A 24,973-nucleotide genomic window follows, 5' to 3' on the forward strand; every position below is an offset into this window, starting at 1 on the left:
ATTATATAAAACCTCCCAGTTGAATTAGAGACTAAAGAACCAAGGAAACAGTGCTGAAATTTTCAAAATAATTACAAATTATCCAAACAAGGGAAACCTGGGTGACTCAGTTGGTTAAGTGTCCGACTTCAGCTCAGGTCATGATCTTGAGGTCTGTGAGTTCGAGCCCCACATCAGGCTCTGTGCAGACAGTTCAGAGCCTGGAGCCTGCTTCGGATTCTGTGTCTCCCACTCTCTCTGCCCCTCCCCGACTCACACTCTGTCTCTCTCACTCTCAAAAATGAATAAATGTTAAAAAAAATTTTAATTAAAAAAAAAAACCCAAATTATCCAAACAAAAAGAACTACAAATGCTCCCACTAATTTTACTGCAGTAACAGGTCTTTACACGGTGAATTCCACCAAGTCACAGACAAGGTCCTGCACCACAGCATCCAGCCATCATCATACTAAACCCTCTGGATCTACGAAGCTGCTCAGCTCCAAGTCATCTTCACAAAATAACTCCTTTTGAATACAGACCCACATACTTGTCCTGCTCTAAATAACAAAGCTCACACCAAGTGCATCAATACCTGGAGATAAAACATCACTTATTTTCAAAGTAATAGAAAAAGTTCAGGGGCACCTGGCTGACTCAGTACAGCATGTGACTCTTGATCTCGGGATAGTGAGTTCAAGCCCCATGATGGGTGTAGAGAGTGCTTAAAAATAAAATCTTTAAGGGGATGCCTGGGTGGCTCAGTCAGTTTAGCATCTGACTTTGGCTCAGGTCACGATCTCATAGTTCGGTTCGGGAGTTCGAGCCCAATACTGGGCTATGAGCTGACAGCTCAGAGCCTGGAGCTGCTTCAGATTCTATGTCTCCCTCTCTCTCTGCGCCTCCCCCACTCACTACTCTGTCTATTTCTCTCAAAAAAAAATAAACATTAAAAAAATTTTAATAAAATCTTAAAAAAAAAGAAAAAAGAAAATGTTCATATTTTCAATTCTTTGCCTTTATACCTGTAACTAATGTGTCTCCATATAAGGCTTTGAACTCATTGAATCTGCTTCCATCCACGATTCTAGCAATGACCTAAGAAGAAAAATAACAGTGTCCCTGAGATATTATACTACAAAAGAATTTTTTGCATTAACGTTAGTCATAAGGAAAACAAATTCATGCTTAAGTTGTTACTTTCACAGAATTTCACCCTACACAGCAAGTCTTCTCACTAGAATTTCACTTTAGATGCATGGTTGATACCCTGAAGTCATTCTGGGCCCTGGTTTTACACTGCGTGGTCAGAGCAACAGCACCATGTTGCAAAGCAGAGAAGCAGAGAGACTGTAAGGGCTGCACGCTGGACTCAGAGCTCCAGGAGCTGCTCAAAAGTATCAGCTGAGGGTCAGGGATTCAACCACAAAGCATGGGATAGGCTCAGAGTCAGGAGACTTAGCCTCCAACCTAAGGGATCAATAGGACTTGCATGTCCTGGAGGGAGTCTCAGTTCTCACCTCTGCAAAGGTGGGACAAGGTTGTGAGGATGCGATGAACCTAAGCAAATAGTGCTGAGAGGAAGACCCAGCCCTGATTCCTGGCTCTACAGCTGAGAAACCAGAGTCACAGCCTGGCTACCTCAAGTCCTCTGAACCTCACTTTTCTCATCCGGTTTAAAGAAAAACAAAAAGATAAGGGGAGCCCTCTTACACCACTGGTGGGAATGCAAACTGGTGCAGGCACTCTGGAGAACAGCATGGAGGTTCCTCAAAAAAATTAAAAGTAAAACCACCCTATGACCAAGCAATTGTACTACTAGGTATTTATCCAAAGGATACAAAAATACTGATTTGAGGGGCACAGGCACCCCGATGTTGACAGCAATATTATCAACAATAGATAAGATATGGAGAGAGCCCAAATGTTCATCAACTGCTAAATGGATATAGTCAAGGGCAAAACTAAGGCACAGAATCTGATAGTAAGATAATTTCCTAATTTGAAAAAAAAGATAATTCCCTAATTTAAAAAATATTCTGTCAGATAGCAAACAAAATAAAAGACTACATGCTATATGCAAGCACTAAAAATTGTCAATCTAGACCAAAGAAGACCATGTCGACAATCTGTAACCATAGCAACAGCTTCAACTGTAATCAAGTCTAATCTCTGCTAATGTCATATTGATTTAAAACGGTACATTTTTTTCCTTTCAACAACTTACTGACATTGCATCCACTTCCCAAAATCAGAACACTAAAAAGAAACAGCTGAAAATTATGAAGTTACCTACATCATTCCTAAGTTCCACAGGAATAATGAGTCCTATTTTTGAACAAAGCAAGTTTCATCATTGTGCAATGAAAACTTCCCAACCATTAAGAGGATTGTAATCCCCCTCTCTCTTCTAGTAAGAGATCATTCCCTTATATGTCACTCCCTACTGAGATCTACAGTAGGCTCTAAGGCACCAACCTATCTAAACAGATTGCAGCCTTACAAATGGATATAGTGAGATTGACAGCATGGTTTATAGCTCACAGTTCCACTCCACACACCTCTCGGACATCAAAGTTCCTCTTAAGGTTAGTGCCAACTATTCCATACAATTCATCAGCAGGAAACAAAGGATCTTCAGAAGGCTCAATGGAAACCTGCAGAAATATAAAACAACTACATCAACCTGTTAAAAGACATTATTCAGGGTAACATAAGTCAAAATGCTTTTCAATAAAATAAAAAACAGAAGAACATAACCAACTCACATCCAATTTCTTCTGATAATTTAGATTCCTCACAATCTTCCTAGTTATGTGAAGGGCATGAGTATCATCCAAAGCATAGTAGTCGGATACTCCAGACTTTCTACAGAGTAAAGCACACTAAAATAATCAGAACAGGGAAAAGGAAAAGAAGTATCTTAAACCCCAAATATCTTCTCTCACTTAAGGATAGCATCATTTCACTTCCAAAATACTTCAATACATGTCATCTAATTTGATTCTCACAATGGCCGTGGCAGAACGGTATTATCATTATTTCACATACAGGAAAAACTGAGGTATACTTAAATTAAGTACCTTGCCCTAGGACCAGCAGTAGCTGTGTAAGAATCCACACCTTCTATTTCTTAATCTTGACCTTCTTCTACTAGACCAGAGAGCCTTGCTGATGAGGACTTCTATTTAATGCTCCTCCCATGCACCTCAAACAAAGCTGTATATGATTAAACTTCAACAACCACAGATGGCATAATGTAGTCCATAACAACAAAGTGTTTGTCACTAACTAACTAAGCTCCTAACAAAGATGCCAACTATGGTCTCTCATTTCAGAGAGACAGCTGAGGAGCACCTTACAAAGTTACACCCTAAGAGTAAGCTGCTATAGGTAACATACAAAGGCTTGAAGACCCTGTCCCTCGGATCAATGGTAAAACTGGGTATTGATAATAGAAGTGTGATAAGGGCCACTGAGGTTCCCATTCAATTTCAAGTTCGGTGTGAATGATGCATGGGCTTGCTCTATTAGTTTTATTCTGATTAGATGGCTTGTTATCTCACAGGTAGATATACTATGACTCTGTAATATAATATTAAAAATAACTGTAGGGGCACCTAGCTGGCTCAGTCAGTGGAGCATGTGACTCTTGATCTGGGGTTATGAAGTTCAAGCCTCACGTTGAATGGAGAGATTACTTAAAAATAAAATCTTTTTAAAAATAAATAAATAAGGGGTGCCTGGGTAGCTCAGTTGGTTAAGTGTCCAACTCTTGATTTTGGCTCAGGTCACAATCTCACCTCTACCCTACTCTACCCTGGCAGTGCAGAGCCTGCTTGGTATTCTCTCTCCCTCTCTCTGCGCCCCTCCCCTGCTCTCTCTCTTTCAAAATAAATAAACTTAAAAAAAAATGTTTTAACTAACTAAAATGATGATAAACACAGACAAAAATATGTACCTGAAAAATAAAATTTTTCTTCATTTTATGAGTAAGGACTAATCTGCTGCAATCTAAATCGTGATGATTGTGATGTCCTGTCTAGGGAAAAATGCCAAACCCTTGATAGATATTTCTTAGAAATGGGTTCTCACGGTGGTTTCAGGGCACTCTCTACCTCTGGACTGGGTGTTTCTAAATGAGAATAGAGACCGTGTTTAGTCCTGGCTACAGCCCCACACACGCTGCAAGTACTAGACCCTTCAGTTTTTTTAACTTAATACGACATTTTACAACTAACCATATCTTTTAAATGCTTCATACATAATGCCAGCTATAACTGCTGACTTCTAGCTGCACTGTAATAATTCAGTAAGCAAACAGCAGCAGAAGGAACTACTTCCAAATCAGTAAAATGCTTTCCTTTCAAAACTGCCTAGTATTTATGAAAACAGCAGGAAAGGGAAACCTTTGATGAGACACTATATAATGAAAGTCTTTATGTCAAATTAACTCCTCAGGACCACTAATCAAAGAGGTTTAAATATGGATTTACAAAGAGGAACCTGGGTGGCTCAGTCGGTTAAGCATCTGACTTTGGCTCAGGTCATGATCTCATGGTTTGTGGGTTCGAGCCCTGCATCGGGCTCTGTGCTGACAGCTCAGAGCCTGGAGCCTGCTTCGGATTCTGTGTCTCCTCTCTCTCTGCCCCTCCCCCCACTTATGCTCTGTTTCTCTCTCAAAAACAAATAAACATTAGAAATTTTTTAAAATATATGTATTTACAAAGACAGAGAAAACCCAAAGCAATCTATTACACTGTTAAAAAGAACAAAAACCAAGCCATCACCGCTTAATCATTGTCTCATGATTTTAAACAGGTTATTATTAATAATAATAGCTAGTAGCAATAGGGTGCTTAGCAGGCATAAGGCACTACTAGGAGGTGGGAACTATTATTATCTTCATTTTACACATGAAGACATGAGGCTCAGGGAAGTACGTAGTTGGTCCAGTCACAACAGTAGTAAGGCAGTAAGTAAGTAAGTAAGTAGTAAGTAAGGCAAACAGAAGATGAATTCTGGAACCTACAGCCCAACTTGGCATACTGCCTACAGTGTTTATGGGCACCAGATAACTTTTTTTAAATCAAAAAAATTTTTACACTACTGCTCGTCCAATGATATCTTCATTTCCTTCTCCCGTTAAGCAACCACAAACAGTGGCAGTCCACCTTGTATTCCACCCACCTGTTCCACTGGCGTGCTCCTCCCTCCCGGCTGCCTGCCACGGCCTCCCTCCCTCCTCCTCCCACACCAACGTCTGCCTGCAACAGCCCACGCTATGGATCAGAGAGGACCACAGCAAGTCCGCTTACACGCATGTGCTCACCATAAAGAAACAAGTGCTCTGTTCCACGCATGCAGAACATACAACTTAGGTGTCCTAAGCACAACACCGCTCCCTTAACCACTCCTCCTATTGCCTCTAGTTGGAAAGCTGGAAGCAAGCTAGCATATTCATTTTGTAATTGCTTTTTAGCTCTTTGGTTTCTCTTATCTACGTAATGAAATTATTAATCCTGAGGGGAGAGACCAGGCCTGAAATTTTTCTGTGTTACTCACAACACTGAGTGCCATCAATCTAACCACAGTAAGCTCTCAGTGAGAAGGGAATGAAGGAAAAACTGAGGCAAACGTAGCTCCTTTCCCCAACTTTTCTTAAGGCGCAGTGGTGCTATTGACAGGAAAGTAGAAATGCTGTACCTGTCTTCTTTCTCCTACCTACTAGACTGCTCCCGTAGCCTCCTGCCTCTCTGGATTTGAGGTCTGGCAGCACAAAGAGGGGTTCATGCACCTGCCAAGCCAGGGAGCTTGATGACGAGGTCTACCTGCAATTTATACCTGGCTTCTTTAGGGTACGGTCCTGGGCCCTCTTCTTTATCTACCCCCATCTTGGGGTGAGCTAGCTCAACTAGTCCCATGGGTTTAAATTCTACTTCTATGTTGACAACTCCCAATTAAAGATCTCCAGTGCTGATCTGGGGAGCAGACTCTTATCAATTAACTGCCTGCTCAGCCAGCATCCCTACTTGGATGTCTCAAGCGCCTCTAACTTACCCGGTCCAAGAGGAATACCCGATCCCCCTGCCCCATCCTCAGATCTCCTCCTCCTCCTCCCATCTTCCCTGTCTCAGGAACGAAACCATGTCAAGTTATCACCTATGTTACCCCACTTTCCTACACCCCTTATATGACATCCATCAGCAAGTCCCTCAGTTCTGTCTCAAGGAAGCTTGAACCTGGTCACTCCCCCTACGTGCATGACCACCATAGCCACCAGCATCTCTCACCTATACTGCTGATAAAACCCCCCGAATTGGTCCCTCAGGTAGACTCATGCCAAATCCCTAAATGCTCTCTGTTTTACAGCCAGGGCGAGTTTTTCTGATGAAATATTTCATAATAGCATATCTCTCCTTAAAACTCCTTAAAGTTCTCTTTAAAAAAAAGTCCAAATTCTTTAATGACAGGTTATGATATACAACAACAAAAACAGTAGCAGTTAACATTTATAGGTACTTACTTAAGGTACTATTTCAAGCAATTTATATGTATCATCTCAATCCTCACAAAACTCTAGGAGGTAGACAGTCTTCTTAGCCCTGAACTGTAACCCGAAATGACTAGACCAGTGACATGATGGAGCCAGTTCACGACTGACTCACAAGAGCCAAATGTGTGCACCTCTTCCTGATTCCACACTCAGTGGTGTCCTCTCAGGACCTTGCAATCAGCCTCGGTGGGATAATTTACATCAGGGGCATTGGCAGGTGCCACAAAGTAGGGCTTTTGCACCCCCCCCCCCCCCCAGAGAACCAGCTGTTATGCACTTACTGCTGTTGAGAGTTTAGCTAAGCTACCTCATGGTAGATGGCTGCCTCAGCATCTACTTCGTTTGACTGAGTGGCCTGCAGGAACCTTAAACTCACTCCAACACGCTCATGCGAGCACATGCTCTGGACAGCAGCCACAGAGCACAAGCACGTGTAAGTCCTGATATGACTCCCCCAGCGACCTTCGTGATCAACAGTCTCCCTGCCTCCCAGCTCCTTCCTGCATGCCTTATGTGCTCCTTAAAGAAGACCCATATGGAACTGAACGAAACTCCCATCTTTGGGTTTGAATGGACTAAACTAGCCCTAGACTGGGAACCCCAAAGTGCTCCAACATGGACCCTAAGAAAAACATGTGCTCAGGTTCTGCCTCTGTCTGCGCTCTGCCAACAGCTCCCAGCGTGGTCCCTCAAGGCATGCTGTGTACTTCTTCCAGGTTCTGTGAGTAATACACTTGTCCATTTCAATTTCTCTCGTGGTCTGTTGTTGAATCACAGCTCACCATCCAGCACATTGTGCTCCACTTAACAAATATTAATTTCACAAAGTCTTAATGCCTGCACGGCACTGGGTTAGATCCACCTCCTATATGCCCTTCCTATACTTCTTTGTGGACCTTATCACATGTACACATTTATATCATTTTTTGGCAATTACTTATCACCCACCTCCCTAAGATGTTAATAAGCTCTCTGAGGTCAAAGACAATGTCTACCTTATTATCTTGAATACCTGTAACAGTGTCTGGCACATAACCAGTGCTTGATGGATGTTTGTTAAAGAAATGAGAAACCTGTCTCTCCAGTCTTTCTAGGCTACAACGGAAAAGCTGATGTTCTAGCTTAGAAATGCAGCTCTACAGTTCAAAGAACTGAACCCTAAAACAGCAGCTCAAGAACCAATGGACTGTGGTCAGACCTGGCAAGTTTAACTCTTAGAAAAAATAATTAAACTTTCTCTTAAACGGACAAACAGGCAACAGTGAATCCTGGAAAGAAACAACGGCCTCTGTTTCACCTGCAGTGCAGATCGGCACCTCCAAGATCCTCAGCTGAGACCTCTTCTCCAGTCGCGGCTTTAACCTACAGCAGCGATAAAAGTCAGGGGTGAGTTTTGCCCATTGGAGAAATACGAATGCTTACCTACCATGCAAGTCTTCTAACCTGACTATGGCTAACACTCTTTCTTCCACAGAGCTAAGATTCTGTTTTCTTATTCCACCCACCTAGCAAACCTGCATAAAATGGTCTCTAGTCTACAGATGAATAATCTGAACCCAGAGTCACCAGAGAATTTCCTCACAGCCCCTGAGCAAGTGAAAGAACCTGAGTTGAATCGAGGTATTTCTGGCCTGAGAAAGCCCACTCTCCTTCTCCTAACCTATGCATGTCAAAGCATTTGTGTCTGTGCATATGCTGTTCCCACTACCTGGGCTCCCTGCTCTCTGTCACGTACCTGAGGAATCCCCCTTCATTCTTTAGACCCCAGCTGCTCTATGTGGATTCTCCTGACCTGCCCAGGCCTCTTCATCATTAAGGAGTCTCCACAGCAATTAAAAGAACAATGCTTATTCATCTGTGGTCCAAGAATACTCCACATACACCTCCAACAGGGCACCTATCAGATCGTATGTCAATAATCTGCACATGTCTCTATTGTCTCCTCTATACTGTGAGTTCCTTGATAACAGGAACTGTGATGTATTTGTCTTTGAATGCTCAATAAATTTAATGAATTAATGCCATTTTTGGCTATCCTGAAAAATTCCAGTAATTATCACAAACTCTTAAAGGTACAATACCTTTAAGATGGCAAAAAAAAAAGTCTCTAAGATTAACCATATCTAAGATTCAGCAGAATATGACCAAAAAGAAAGAAACTCAAGTAATAAATTACGAATGACTTAATTACAGCCTGAGAAATTCTAACAGAAAAAAAAAAAAAAAAAAGAAAAATTATTTAGTGCTAAACGCCAACCTGATCCCTTAGGAATTGCTTATTGATTCCTACCTGTTTGGGTTGACTGATTTCTTTTTCTTCAAATAGAAACATGTTTTTATTAGAATAACGAATATTTATCTAAACTGCAATGTAGCAAGGACTTACTCCCTACCTCAGAAGCTCTGTCTTGGCTTAGCCAGTTAAGCATCTGACTCTTGGTATTGGCTCAGGTCATGATCTCACAGTTTGTGGGATCGGGCCCTGTGTCAGGATCTGCAATGATAGCATGGGATTCTCTCTCTTCCTCTCCCTCTGCCTCACCCTGCTCATGCTCCCACACTATCTCTCTCTCAAAATAAATAAATAAACATTAAAAAAAAAAAGCTCTGTCTTAAATAAAATATTATTGCACAGGGAAAAGTAACTAAAATTTTCACCTCCAATTATTCCACCCACAGGACTAAATTCTTGGTTCTCTTCTTCCCAAAATATTCATTGTAAAATAGCATTCAGCCCAGACAATAACTAATTATAAGAGGTGTCTGGATATTTAAAGTTGCAAAAAAGGAATAAACAACCATTATGCTCTATTTACTTATTTCCAGGGTTCTGACTAATATCAACTGATAAAATAAGGATTCGTCATTGGTTAATATTTACTGAACACCCACCCACAACATGTCAGATACTGTGACAGGTGCAAAGATGATAAAAATCAAAAACAGCTCAATCTACTAAACATTAAGTTCAGAAGACCGAAGAACAAAAAGATCCTTCAAAAATTGGTCTTATTATTATGCATTTTTCCAGCCACTTTAAGTGACTAAAAGCTATAGCAACGCAACCCCACATTATGCACAAAATCTTTTTCAATTTTCAATAAAACAAGTGTCAAAATTTAGAACCCTGAAGCGGATGAGGCTGCTGCTGCTTTTTTTTTTTTTTTTTAAACCTGTAACCATGTCTTTCAGGGGGACACTACAGAACAGAGTCGAGTTGTCTAAGAGAACTGCTGACTTTGGCTGCCTCATTGCTCCTGGCTGAGGCACAGGGTAAATCTGAACCCACCGACTGGAGGACACTGCAACTGCACATTAGAAAAAGCTTTCTCTTGAAAACAGCTAGTGTTCTTCCATTATTCTCATGCTGCCTACAGTCCCAAAAAGGTGTCAGTCCCATCTTTACTCATTCTTTAAGGAAAAACAATACGAACTACTGAAAGTGTATACCCTTCACTAGACAAAGGTAAATTTTGAATGAATTCTCTCCTCTCATTACCCAACGACAGGTATCATATATAACTAGAAAAATATTAAAGAATAATTGATAACAGAAGCCTTTTGAATAATGCCTTCAGACTTTTATTACATATAAAATGGCAGCTCTTCAGGCTTACCTGATCCTCAATAAAATTTATTAAAAATGATTACAACCATTTGGAAAATACACGTTTTTCACATCAAAGCAAGCATAAGCTGTTTTCAACATAGTTTGTTTTTTTTTTTTAATGTTTATTTTTTTTTTTAATTTTTTTTAATGTTTATTTATTTTTGAGACAGAGAGAGACAGAGCATGAATGGGGGAGGGCAGAGAGAGAGGGAGACACAGAATCAGAAACAGGCTCCAGGCTCTGAGCTGTCAGCCCAGAGCCCGACGCGGGGCTCGAACCCACAGACCGTGAGATCATGACCTGAGCCGAAGTCGGACGCTTAACCGACTGAGCCACCCAGGCGCCCCTCAACATAGTTTTTAAAATAAATTTGTGTTGGGGTGCCTGGGTGGCTCAGTCGGTTAAGCGTCCGACTTCAGCTCAGGTCACGATCTCGCGGTCCGTGAGTTCGAGCCCCGCGTCGGGCTCTGGGCTGATGGCTCAGAGCCTGGAGCTTGCTTCCGATTCTGTGTCTCCCTCTCTCTCTGCCCCTCCCCCGTTCATGCTGTGTCTCTCTCTGTCTCAAAAATAAATAAACGTTAAAAAAAATTAAAAAAAATAAATAAATAAAATTAAAAAATTAAAAAAAATAATAATAAATTTGTGTTACTATTCCAAAACCAAAGATGATTTTTTTGACAGAATTTTAAAGCAATAAACTTACTCTCTGAGATAGAATTCACATACCACAAAAATCTCACCTGAAGAATAAAATTCAGTGTTTTTTAGTGTATTCACAAGAACGTGGAACCATCAACACCACCTAATTCTAGAAGTTTCATCACTCCCTAATGAAAGCCCATAGTCATTACAGACACTCCCCATTCTACCCTCCTCTTGGTCTCTGGCAACGACTAATCTATTTTCTGTCTCTATATATTTGCTTATTCTAAATATTTCATAGAAGCAGAATTACACAATGCTTTTCCTTTTGTGTCTGACATAATGCTTTCATGGTTTATGTTGTAGCATGTGTCAGAACTTACTCCTTTTTATGGCTGAATAATATTCCATTATATGGATATCACAGTTCTAGAATATCCTTGACATTCTTCCTCTTACCTAATAACATTCTTAGATTTCATTTAAATAATGGGACATTTTTCTAAGATGTAGTAATCACCTGTGTCTTCACCTACCCTCCCTTTATCCCTCTGAAGTCTGGGACCAGACTGTGACACAAGCACAGCAGAGTGAAGACAGCATTACTGAACAACACTGGAATGGAGCTGATCAAAGAAGGAATGGGGAAGAGTCTAGGATTACGTAATCCACTCCTCAGTCCTGCATCACAGGCAAGTGACCGTTAATGGTGTGCAGGAGCCCCCCCGCCGAAGGGCCCTGTGCTTTAGGGCTTAATGCTCAGTAGTTACCTACTGAAATTCTAATTTTATTTATTTATTTTTGAGAGAGAGAAAGAGAGAGAAAGAGAGAGAGAGAGAGAGAGAGAGAGAGAGAGAGAGAGAGAGAGAATATGCACATGAGCAGGAGAGGGAAGAGGAAGAATCTTAAGTAGGTCCCATGACCGTGAGATCATGACATCACCTGAAGTCAAGATTCAGACGTTTAACTAACTGAGCCACCCAGGTGCCCCAGATTTTCTAATTTTATCTTTGAATTTGTGTTCTGTAAATGAACAGTGATGGGGCTTATGTGCTGGGGTTCAGAACTCTTGCCTGGTCTGCCTCCCCCCACCTCGGTGGAAAGGGTTCTTGGCTCCCTGCTTCTCTGCCAACTGATCCCTGGGCACTGGGCTCTGCCCTATCTGCTCTTCCCTGCCCCTGCATGGCAACTGTTACACCTGCCCCCAGTGGGGGCCTGGTATGGGCACAGGGAGGATCAGGGGTCAGGCATACACCCCCTGGCATCTCAGGGTGGAGCACAGCAGCACCGGCACGATCCTGGGCTGGCAGTGCTGAGGTGTATTCTCTAGCAGATGACTCAGTGGAGGTGGGAGCTAGGGGACAGCCTTTTGCCTCCGCCCATTTGGATACCAAGCACATCCTAGAGCAGAGGCTGTATACCCTTGGAGGTCATATGTCCATCAGGAGTTGAATGGTGGGCCCACTGGAAGCACGAGTGCCAGGGAAAGGGTGTATTCCATGTTGGAGAGAACATGTCCTTAAATAGCAAATAAAAAACACCGTGACAGATAAAGGTACGACAGAAGGAAAATGTTTTATATTTTAGTACCTTTAACAGTATTTTTTTCTTCCTTTTTGAACAAGGGGTCCTGTATCTTCATTTTGCACTGAGGTCTGCAAATTATATAGGTGGCCCTACAAGTGATTCATAAAGATTGCTAGTATTAGAAATTTAGAGCACCTCTCATAGCTATTCTACATTGTTCCTTTTTATAAAAACTTAACCTTTTTGAAAAGTAGTATTTTCACAAGGCTCAGAGAGCTAAAGATCTCAAAATGTTTACGTGCAGAAAAAAAAAAGTCAAAAGTGTCTCTCCCACCCCATTCCATCTCCTCTGCATTTAAACCATGTTTACTGTATCTTTTCTAGAGTTTCTATATGCATACACATTATATGCATATACATGCATTATATATATGCATAAATGTATAATTTCCCCATTTTACAAAAAAGTGGACATATGTGCAAGCACCTTGCTATTTTTTTTCACCTAACAATTTATCGGCTTGTTGTTGACCCTGACTCAAACAGTACTGCAACTTATGTAAAAGAAAAAATAAATAAGGCACCTGGTGGCTCGGTCAGTTATATCTCTGACTCCTGATTTGGGCTCAGGTCATGATATCACGGTTTGTGAGTTTGAGCCGCTTGTCAGGCTCCACGCTGACAATATGGAGCCTGTATGGGATTCTCTCTCTCTCCCTAGATCTCTCTGCCCCTTCCCCACTCTCTCTCTAAAAAAAAGTGTGCTCAAGAAATTCATGTTGACTGAATTGACTCAAAAAAAAAAAAAAAGAAAAAAAGAAGTAAGTTTACTTCATCAGCCATTCAACAAATGATCCTGTGCCAATTGTGTATCCACATACAAAACAATGTCAGACTCCTTCTTTAAATCCTACCCACATGAACTCAAAATGGATTACAAACCTAAAAGAGCTAACACTATAAAACTGAGAAGAAACTGAAGTATTAAATCTCCATGATCTTGCAATATAGGCAAAGCCGTCACATATATGACACCAAGAGCACAAGCAAAAAGAGAAAAGCAATACATAAAGTGGACTTGATCAAAATTAAAACTGTGCATGCTTCAAAGGAAGATACCATTAAGAAAGTGAAGACAATCCATAGAGAGAAAATATGTGCAAATCACATATCTGAAAAGAGACTTGTATACCGAACATATCAAGAATTCTTAACTCAATAAAGACAACCCAATTTTACAAATGGGCAAAGGATCTTGGGGCGCCTGGGTCGCTCAGCTGGTTAAGCGTCCAAATGTTGATTTCAGCTCAGGTCATGATCTCACGGTTCATGAGTTCAAGCCCCACTTTGGACTCTGAGCTGACAGGGCAGAGCCTGCTTGGATTCTCTCTCTGCCCTTCCCCCACGTGCATGTTCTCTCTCTCAAAATAAACTTAAAAAAAAATAATAAAAGAATGGGCAAAGGATCTGAATAGACATTTCTCCAAAGAAGATACACAAATGACCAGCAAGTACATGAATGATGTTCAATATCATTAACCATTAGAGAAATGCAAATCAAAACCTCAATGACGTACCATCCACTAGGATGGCTATCATCAAACACATACACAATAACAACTGTTGGCAAGGAAATGTAAAAATCAGAACCCTTACACACTGTTGCCAGGCATATAAAATATGCTCTGGACAGGTTGGTATTTCCTCAAAATGTTAACCTCAGAGTTACCATGTGACCTAGCAACTGTACTCACAGGTATATAACCACTATAAAAGGAAACATATCCATACAAAAACCTGGATGTGGGGGCGCCCGTGTGGCTCAGTCAGTTAAGTGTCTGACTCTTGATTTCAGCTCAGGTCATAATCTCACAGTTCGTGGGCTGGAGCCCTGTGTCGGGCTCCATGCTGACAGCACACAGCCTGCTCAGGATTCTCTCTGTCCCTCTCTGCCCCTCCTCTGCTCATATGTGTGTATGTGCTCGCACTCGCTCTCTCTCTTTCTCAAAATAAGTAAATAAACTTAAAAGAAGCTGGATGTGAATGTGCACGGCAGCATTATTCATAATACGCAAAAACTGGAAAAAACCCACATGACTATCAGCTGATAAATGGATAAACAAAATGCAGCCTATCCATACAATGAAATATTATTCAGCAATAAAAAGAAATGATTTCTCAAAAAATTAAACACAAAATTATCACATGCTCTGGCAATTCCACTTCTGAGCATATACCCAAAAGAAATGAAAGCATGAAACTCAAATATATTTGTATACTCATGTTCACAGTAGCACTATTCACAACACCCTCAAGTGGAAGCAACCCAAAAGTCCACTGATGGATGACTGAATAAACAAAATGGTATATACATGCAATGGACTATTACTCAGCCTTAAAAAGGAAGTTCTGACATATGCAACAACATAGCGAATCTTGAGGACCTTATCCTAAGTAAAATATGCCAATCACAAAAGGATACATACTGTATGACTGTACTTGTACAAGGTACCTACAGCAGTAAAACTCATAGAAAAAGTAGAATTGGAGTAGCCAGGGACAGTGGAGGTTGGGGAGAATGGGGAGTTAGTGTTTAATGGGTACAGATTTTCAGTTAGAGCAGATGAGATACTGCTGGAGGTGGATGGGGGTGATGGTTGCACAACAAAGTGAATACACTTAACGCCACAAAACTGTGTCTTTAAAAATGGTTAGAATGGTAAAATTCATATTATGTATATTTTACTTCAATCAATCAATCAATCAATCAATCAAAACTATGTTCTTACCAACGGGGGTCCTCCCAAGAAAATGGTGCCCTGCTTGCGTACAATGATGTTTTCATCAGCCATTGCAGGCACATAAGCACCACCTGCCGTACAGGAGCCCATGACCACCGCTATCTGCAATCCAAGCAGACAAGAAACCCCTGAGGTAAGGCTCAAACAGTTAATTATAGTCTCTGGATCTACAGTTCCATAAACGTTGCAGTACCAGGAGATATTACTAGCTGGTCCCTATAGTTCTTTTTAAAAATGGTCCTCCGAATGTTTGGAATAGTTTCTTAACTACTTCTATCAAAGCATTTTGAAGGGCTTAGATCACATTTTTTACAAAATTTATGGACAGTCTCCTTGTGAGAGAGAAGACTGGCCATTTAGACCATTAGCCTGATCGACTTAATTGAGAGGAGAACCTCCACAAGCCACCCAAAGATTAGCAAAACTGTGTTGAAACTAATAATGTCTTCTCAACAACTACCACTTACCTCACTGGAATACTGAAATAATTCTCCAAGTGAGTGTTAATATTTTGTGTAACACTGAATATGGTACGTTCTAAATATAAAACTAATGTTAGCATCAAAGTTGAAAATCTTGCTCAAAAGAAAGTCAATTGTGTACAACCTGGGTGATGTGTACCTGAGTATTCGCAGTATTATTTTCCCTACTTTTATGGGTATTTAAAATTTTCAATAATAAAGCTTTAAAAACAACTCTTGCTTACAGATTAATAAGACACAAAGAATAATAAATATGGGTTTGGCTGATTATGTCTAAGTCGGCATAAATAATATCAGAGAAAATTTTTAAAAGTATGTAATGGCTATTTTCTTAAATTACCATATGAAAGCAGTTTTTGCTACTAATTCCAATATCCATTCTAGCAGTTTTCTTACAGTCATACAAATACCCACTTTGAAATGAAAATGCTACACTAGTATCAATCCAAAGATGCAAGACAGCACGAGTTAACATTTTTCCATCTAAATGGCAGTCACAAAAAGTATTTTTCCCTATTTCATGTATGTTATTAAAAATGGCTGCAAAATCGCACTGCCAACATATTACAAGTATTTATCACGCATTGTGTTTGCTTATCAATCAGAAGTTTATTTTCGAAGTATCTATGGCTAGAAAAGTTCTTGAACAAGGAAAGAAGCACCGGAAACATTCATTGTGACAGTGTTCAAGAAAACGAAGATAGCAAATAACCAACACATCCATCGACACAGCATTTTGAACCAATACACCAACTGTCAATAAGTAAGTTCTTAAAAAATCTGAGGGAAAAAAACAAATGATCTTAACACTTCATAAATCCGTATGGAGGGTACATGAGTGTTCCATTCTGTTACTAAACTATTCTCTGTTCTTTCTGCATTTTTGAAATATTTTATGGGCTTTTTTTTAAGGTTCTATCAGGAGTAAAGGACACGATTTCACCTTATCAGCCTGTTCTCTGTACACGAACAGCAGATACAGTTCAAACTATTTCAGTACCAAAAAATAAAAGTCAAGGAAGTAGAGAAGAGTCACAGTGAAGTAAAAATCTAAAAAGGGACAAATTTCAAAGCCCTGAAGAACTAAACAGGCATAGCAGGGTTCCATGAAAACAAACTGAAAGCAAAAGAAAGCAATAGCAACTGTCAGCAAATATTCAGAGACCAAGGATGGGAGGCAGGGTAGCTGGTAAACAAGGAAAGAAGAATCTGTTTGTCAAAAGGTAGTAAGATAAAAATGAGGGAAATGAAGCTGAATGCCATCATGCCATCTCAGGGGGAGAAAAGACCTATCAGTTTGGTAGAAAAGTTTCACAAGTGAATCGCTAACAAATTACTAGTGCATCTATGCTAGGGAATTCTGCCATATTCCTAAGGGCACTTCAGATGCGGTTTTTTCCAAAGCATTTCCAAAGCCAAGGAAACCAACAATCCACTTCTCTTACACGAACTGATAATGGCCTCCACCGATCCCTGACTCTTGGTATCCGCGTCCTATATAATCTGGTAGCATGCTTCTAATACATAGATTATAGCAAGTGTCACTCCTGTGATCAAGTTATGAGAGACTCTGTCTTCCACCTTGCTGGCTCCCTCTCTTGCCCACCTGCCTGTTCACCCTAATGCATCTAGCTGACATGTGGTAACTTACTCTATACGGATGCCCACTTGGGAAGGAACCTAGACATGCTTCTGGCCAACAACTTACAAGAAAATGAGTGAGACCTGCAGAGAACTAAATCATGCCAACAACCACGTGAGCAAGCCGGGGCAGACCCTTACTAATGGAGACTGAAGAGGACTGCAGCCACATGAGACCCAGAGCTAGGGGATCCGGCTCAGCTGTGCTCAGAGTTGTGCCCCATAGCAACTGTGAGGTAAAAAATGGTGCTTTCAACTACCAAGTTTTGGGGTACTCTGTTCTGCAGCAACAGATAACTATCACAGAGATCAAAAAGCATCTAAAGTAACTACAACTGAAGCACATCTGAAGCCTTGGGACGGTCTTTGCTTAGAAGTACTTTGCTGTTGGTGCACCTGGGTGGCTCAGTCGGTTGAGCGTCTGACTTGAGCTCAGGTCATGATCTCACAGTTCATGAGTTCGAGCCCCACATAGGGCTCTATGCTGACAGGTCAGAACCTGGAGCCTGCTTCAGACCCTGTGTCTCCCTCTCTCTCTGTTCCCCCCCCCCACCCCGCCCACCTTGTGCTCTGTCTCTGCCTCTCAAACATGAATAAACTTCAGCTCAGGTCATGAGTTCGAGACCCCATCAGGCTCTGGGCTGACCAGTCAGAGCCTGGAGTCTGCTTCAGATTCTGTCTCCCTCGCTCTCTGCCACTTCCCCACCCACGCTCTGTCTCTGCCTCTCAAACATGAATAAACATCAAAAACAAAACAAAAAAACCAGAAAATACTTTAAAAAAAAAGTTCTTTGTTGTTGCTGCCCTTCAGTAAACCATTCCCCTATTGCAGAAATGGGAGACAGTCCATGAACAGAATGCTATACCATCCCAGAGAGTAATGAAAAACCAAAAGACATGGGTAAACATTGAAACCATTTTGCTAAATGAAAGAAACCACTTATTATATGATCCCTTTCACATGAAATGAATAATAGGCAAATCACAGAGTCAGATGAGTGCTTGCGAGGGGCTGGAGAGACTGGATTGAAATAAGCAGTGACTGTTAATGGATATGGCATTTCCTCCTGGAGTGATGAAAATGTACTAGAATTGCCTCAACTCAGGGAATATCCTAAAAACCACTGAACTGTACATATTAAATGGGTGAATTGTATGGTATGTGAATTAGATCTTAATAAAGCTATTATAAAATTTTTAAAAAAAGAGCTGGAATTATTAAGTATATAAGAATCAAAATTCTCAAATTTTATCAATAAGAAACAGGCTAGGGGTGCCTGGGTAGGTCAGTCGGTTAAGTGTCCCACTCTTGGTTTCAGCTCAGGTCATGATCTCATGGTTTGTGGGTTTGAGCCCCATGTTGGGTTCTGTGCCAACAGTGTGGAGCCATCTTGTGATTTTCTCTCTCTCTCCCTCTCTGCTCCTCCCCTGCTCACGTGCTCTCTTTCTCTCTCAAAATAAATAAATGTAAAAAAAAAAAAAAAAAAAAGAAACAGGCCACGCTAGTCACAAGTATCTCATAGACATTAAACTTAGCATCTCTAAAGCAAATTCTGATAAAAGAAAAATTAAATAAAAGAACCTAGATTAGAGAAGTCACCACCGTTGCAGAATGTCCTCTTCTCATCGTTTAATTCTAAGCCATTCGCTTACTTGCAGAACAGGGTGAATGTCCATCAAAAAGAGCCCTGCCACTGCGTCTGCTCCTTCTTCTCACAAAGCACAGGAACCCCAGGGCCAAACAGCTCTAACGGCCTTCCCTGTCCCAAAGCATTTGTCTGTGGTACAACAAGGATCTCACGCTGAACCATGCTGGACAAATGATGTAGACCCCAAGGAAGAAAATTCTGCTGCTTTCTCTATTAAGAAGACATTAAAAGGACATAAGTAAGAGGTGTGAACATAACGTATACTGAGCACACTCAGGGTATAGGCTTGTGTTGGGGGCACAACACATGCACCAAATCAGGGGAGACATTAGAGTGACTCTCATGTGCATCAGAACACAGGACAAGTCCCAAGAACTCCACTGAGAGGCTACAGTCCACCCAGTCACCCATGAGGTGGGCTTCCTGCAATGTGGACAAGCCAAGAGGTCTCTCCCACAGGGTGAGGAGGTCCATGGTGACTCAAGACTTAAATCAAGACCAAGAAAGCAGCAAGAAGGCTAAGAAGGATGTGTAACTGACTATAACACTGCCTGCCATCACTACCACAGAAGGCACAAACAGAAATTTTGAGTAACAGGAAATGAGATGCAGGGCGCCTGGGTGGCTTAGTCAGTTGAGTACCTGACTCTTGATCTCAGCTCAGGTCTTGATCTCAGGATTGTGAGTTCAAGCCTCATGTTGGGCTCTGTGCTGGGCATAAAGCCTATTTAAAAAATAAAAAATAGGGTGCTGGGTGGCTCAGCTGGTAAGGCATCCAACTCTTGATTTTGGCTCAGGTCACGGTTCATGAATTCGAGCCCCACATTGGAGTCAGCGCTGGTGGCAAGAGCCTGCTTAGGCTTCTCTCTCTTTCCCTCTCTCTCTGCCCCTCCCCCACTTGTGTTCTGTCTCTCTCTCTCTCTCTCTCTCTCCTCCCCTCTCTCAAAATAAACTTAAAAAAGTAGAAATAAAATAAACAAAAAATAAAAAACTCTTTTAAAAAAGGAAATGAGATTCTACAAAACAGAAGTAAGAGTCTGCAAAAACTTCAGACAAAATTTCATTACCCTCCAGGTCTTGCCTAAACAAAGAGAGACTGGTTCTCATTGCACCAAAACCAAATTACATATTGTAGGTCAGCAGGCTGCCCTACAGAAAGGGTCTCTGAGAGAGAGTCAAGAGGTTTTATACCTAATTCTGAAAAGCTGTGTGACCTCTAGACCTCTATCCTTCCACTGAGAAATTGCAGAAGACTATCCAGTTCAAAGGTACACGGTGATAAATGTAATATAACTTACAGGGGGGAAACGTTTCAGTTGCTTGGTAGAAAAGCCATTAAAAGTATAATATGTTTTTAAATCTCTCTTCTTTTTCGATTTCAAGTTAATGTGGAAAGCAAATACTGCCTATATCACATTTTCTTCCTCTACCTACAGAGCCTCCATTTAAAAAATAAAAGTCACATGATACTGTATATGGAAAACCCAAAAGATTCCACCAAAAAACTGCTAGAACTGATTCATAAATTCAGCAAAGTTGCAGAATATAAAATCAATGCACAGAAATCGGTTGCATTCCTGTACACCAACAATGAAGCAACAGAAAAATAAATCAAGCAATCGATCCCATTTACAGTTGCACCAAAAACCATAAAATACCTAGGAATAAATCTAACCAAAGAGGTGAAAAATCTATACACTGAAAACTATAGAAAGCTTATAAAAGAAATTGAAGAAGACACAAGAAAATGGAAAAGATTCCATTCCTGGATAGGAAGAACAAATATTGTTAAAATGTCAATACAACCTAAAGCAATCTACATATTCAATGCAATCTCTATCAAAATAACACCAGCATTCTTCACAGAGCTAGAACAAATAATCCTAAAATTTGTATGGAACCAGAAAAGACCCCAAATATCTAAAACAATCTTGAAAAAGAAAACCGAAGCAGAAGGCATCACAATCCCAGACTTCAAGCTATACTACAAAGCTGTAATCATCAAGACAGTATGGTACTGTCACAAGAACAGACACTCAAATCAATGGAATAGAACAGAGAACCCAGAAATGGACCCACAAACATATGGGCAACTAATCTTTGACAAAGCAGGAAAGACTATCCAATGGAATAAAGACAGTCTCTTCAGAAAGTAGTGCTGGGAAAACTGGACAGTGACATGCAGAAGAATGGACCTGGGCCACTTTCTTACACCATACACAAAAATAAACTCAAAGTGGATGAAAAACCTCAATGTAAGACAGGAAGTCATCAAAATCCTCGAGGAGAAAGCAGGCAAAAACCTCTTTGATCTTGGCCACAGCAACTTCTTACTCAATATGTCTCTGGAGGCAACAGAAACAAAAGCAAAAATGAACTATTGGGACCTCATCAAAATAAAAATCTTCTGCACAGTGAAGGAAACAATCAGCAAAACTAAAAGGCAACTGACAGAATGAAAGAAGATATTTGCAATGATATATCAGATAACAGGTTAGTATCCAAAATCTACAAAGAACTTATCAAACTCAACACCCAAAAAGCAAATAATCCAGTGAAGAAATGGGCAAACGACATGAATAGACACTTCTCCAAAGACATCCAGATGGCCAACCGACACCTGAAAAAAATGCTCCCTCCACATCAGTCATCATCAGGGAAATACAAATCAAAACCACAATGAGATATACCACCTCACACCTGTCAGAATGGCTAACATTAACAACTCAGGCAATAACAGATGTTGGCGAGGGTGAGGAAAAAGAGGATCTCTTTTGCATTGTTGGTAGGAATGAAAGCTGGTACAGCCACTCTGGAAAACAGTATGGAGGTTCCTCAAAAAACTAAAAATAGAACTACCCTACGACCCAGCAATTGCACTACTAGGTATTTATCCAGGGATAAAGATGTGCTGTTACAAAGGGACACAGGCACTCCCAATGTTTATAGCAGCACTATCAACAATAGCAAAAGTATGGAAAGAACCCAAATGTCCATTGATGGATGAATGGATACAGAAGATGTGATATATATACACCTACATACACACAATGGAGTATTACGCAGCAATCAAAAAGAATGAAATCTTTAAAATTAAAAAAGATACAACAACAACAACAACAAAAAAGAATGAAATCTTGCCATTTGCAACTACGTGGATGGAACTGGAGGGTATCATGCTAAGCGAAATTAGTCAGAGAAAGACAAGTATCATATGACTTCACTCATATGAGGACTTTAAGAGATAAAACAGATGAACATAAGGGAAGGGAAACAAAAATAATATAAAAACAAGGAGGGGGACAAAACATAAGAGACTCTTAAATATGGAGCACAAACAGACAGTTCCTGGGGGGTTATGGGAGGGGGGGATGGGCTAAATGGGTAAGGGGCATTAAGGAATCTTCTCCCGAAATCATTGTTGCACTATATGCTAACTAATTTGGATGTAAATTAAAAAAAAAAAAACTTTTAAAAAGGCATAAAATTCACGTATCAGTTCATTAACTCTCCAAAATTTAAATCACAATCAATTATACTGACCGATCACACCACTGATTCTAGAATACTCATGCTTATCTGTGCTAAATAGATAGGCTAAAATGTGCACAGAAAACAAAAAGTCCACCTTATCCAGAAAATCCTGTTTCTTCCTTTTTATCAGCCTCAAAGCAATCAGTGATTTTGTTCCCTAGGCCCTATTTGACAACATGGACAAGCTGAAATGCATTTTTGAAATAATGGGCAGCCCTTGGGGCACCTGGGTGGCTCAGTGGGTTATGAATCTGACTTTGGCTCTCAGGTCATGATCTCATGGTTTGTGGATTCAAGTCCCACATCAGGCTCTGCACTGACAGTTCATAGCCTAGAGGCTGCTTCAGGTTCTGTGTCTCCCTCTCTCATGCCCCTACCCCACTCATGCTCTCTTTCTCTCTCTCAAAAATAAATAAACATGAAAAAATAAAAATAAAATAAATAAAATAATGGGCAGCTCTTTCTGCCCATGGGTCTTATCCGTGTTCTTTAATAAAACCGCCTTTCGGGTGCCTGGGTGGTTCAGTTGGTTAAGCATCCAACTTTGGCCCAGGTCATGATCTCATAGTTCATGGGTTCGAGCCTCGCATTGGGCTCTGTGCTGACAGCTCAGAGCCTGGAGCCTGCTTCAGATTCTGTGTCTCCTCTCTCTCTGCCCCTCCCCCGCTCATGCTCTGTCTCTCTCTGTCTCTCAAAAATCAATAAACGTTAAAAATTTTTTTTAATAAATAAATATTTAAAAAATAATAAAACCAACTTTTCTGAACGGAAAAAAAAGATATACAGTGCCTGTCTTAACTAAGTCCCTCAAAACAATTACCATGATCTGAAGCAAAGAAAATAAATTTCAAAAATAATGAGCTAAGCCAAGAGGGTGGAAGTGGGGACAGGGAAGGAGAGAAGGAAGCACGGACACCTGAAATAATTTTAAGTACATCTCCAAAAGAAGAACAAACAGGCAGACACGCAAAGGAAAAACAGGAGCTGCACCTCCACATGGCTAGATGAATAACGACTATTTCAGAAGAAATATACTGTTAGTCACAGTGGAAACATTTTGTTCCTGGTGCACTAAAGGATTACAGTCAAACAGGATGATGCAGCAGGGCAAAGATCCAGCTAGACCAGACCACCACTAAGTTTTAAATTATTTTAAATTATTTAAAATTTTTTTTTTTTTTTTGACAGAGAGACACGTGAGCAGGGGAGAGAGGCAGAGGGAGAGAGAATGTTAAGCAGGCTGTATGCTTACCATGGAGCCCAAGGCGGGGCTTGATCCCACGATCATGACCTGAGCCAATATCAAGAGTAGGACGCTCAACCCACGAAGCCACCCAGGCACCCCGTCCACTAATTTTAAAAATTAATGCTAATGTGAGACCTAAGAAAACAAAGATCCCACCTCTGAAGAGAATTATATGCCTCACACTTCAAAAGCCAGCAACGTGGAGCCACAATACAGAAAAAGAAGCAATGTTTCCAAGATTATCAAGACTTCAGCCATGGGTTTAGAGAAAGCCCAGGTGAGGTATCCTCAGGACATGAGACTCCAAGTAAGACCACCAGACACCTGTATGCCAAATCTTTAAACTTCAAAAACAAAAAAACAAAAAAAAAAAAAACAAGTTCTAAAATACACCAGAAAGGAGGGAAAGATGACAAGAGAATACAGATGTAGGTAGGTGTCTTATGTAACTGCCTTTTCTCCTTGAGAGCAAAAACAAAAATTTTAAACCTTCCAGGTCGGCAAAAATCTGTCCACATTTTTACCACTGCAAAGATACAGGAAATAACAGAGATATGATTGTCAAGAGACATGTATCTTAGAAATAAGTGGATAAGTGGACCTATAATGGGCAAGGTTAATAACATTAAATAAAAACCAACATTGGGGAGGAAAGAAGGAACTGAACAAATAAAGAAGCTAGAGTTCCCTATCAAAATGCACATGTAATATAACTGGAGTTAAACAAGTGATTGCTTCATGTAATAAAGTATATGGATAAAAATTTTACACTTGATCTTAGCCAAAAGGCCGAGAAGCGATATGGATAAAAATTTTAAAAAAATAAAGTATAAGAACTTGTTTTTATCCATCCAAACCAAGTCCTCAGTAAATAATAAAACATACATTAAAATGTAAGATATACTCAGTACATCAGATATCACTTGAATAGTCATAAAGAGTTTCACTCTTCTTTTTTTTTTTTTTAACGTTTATTTATTTTTTAGACAGAGAGAGGCAGAGCACAAGCAGGGGAGGGACAGGGAGAGAGGGAGACACAGAATCCAAAGAAGGCACCAGGCTCTGAGCTGTCAGCACAGAGCACAATGCAGGGCTCGAACTCATGAACCATGAGATCATGACCTTAGCTGATGTTGGGACGCTTAACCACTGAGCCACTCAGGCACCCCAAGAGTTTCATTTTTTAAATAAATATTGACTAAGTACCTTCTCAGGGAAATGTGTGAGGATATAAAGATTTATCTGATGGTGTCTCTTATCTCAAGAGGCTTAGAGTCTAGTGAGGGAAATTAGGATATATCTAG

At 40.5% G+C, this 24,973-nt stretch overlaps 1 protein-coding gene across 2 annotated transcripts in view; it reads right to left on the reverse strand.

Annotated features, from left to right (window-relative positions):
- The window catches only part of MCCC2 (methylcrotonyl-CoA carboxylase subunit 2), a 72,244-nt gene that overhangs the window by 17,718 nt on the left and 29,553 nt on the right, over positions 1-24,973 (reverse strand). For both annotated transcript variants that reach the window (XM_019463064.2, XM_019463063.2), the window contains 5 exons: positions 15,106-15,219; positions 7,834-7,898; positions 2,749-2,848; positions 2,542-2,637; positions 1,006-1,078 (listed from right to left, as the gene is read on the reverse strand). In XM_019463064.2, coding sequence (XP_019318609.1) covers positions 1,006-1,078; positions 2,542-2,637; positions 2,749-2,848; positions 7,834-7,898; positions 15,106-15,219 — 448 coding nt within the window. The remainder of the gene's footprint in view (positions 1-1,005; positions 1,079-2,541; positions 2,638-2,748; positions 2,849-7,833; positions 7,899-15,105; positions 15,220-24,973) is intronic.

Source organism: Panthera pardus, unplaced genomic scaffold (genome assembly GCF_024362965.1).
Source record: "Panthera pardus isolate Hobbes unplaced genomic scaffold, ASM2436296v1 HiC_scaffold_2, whole genome shotgun sequence".
Classification (NCBI taxonomy): Eukaryota; Metazoa; Chordata; class Mammalia; order Carnivora; family Felidae; genus Panthera; species Panthera pardus.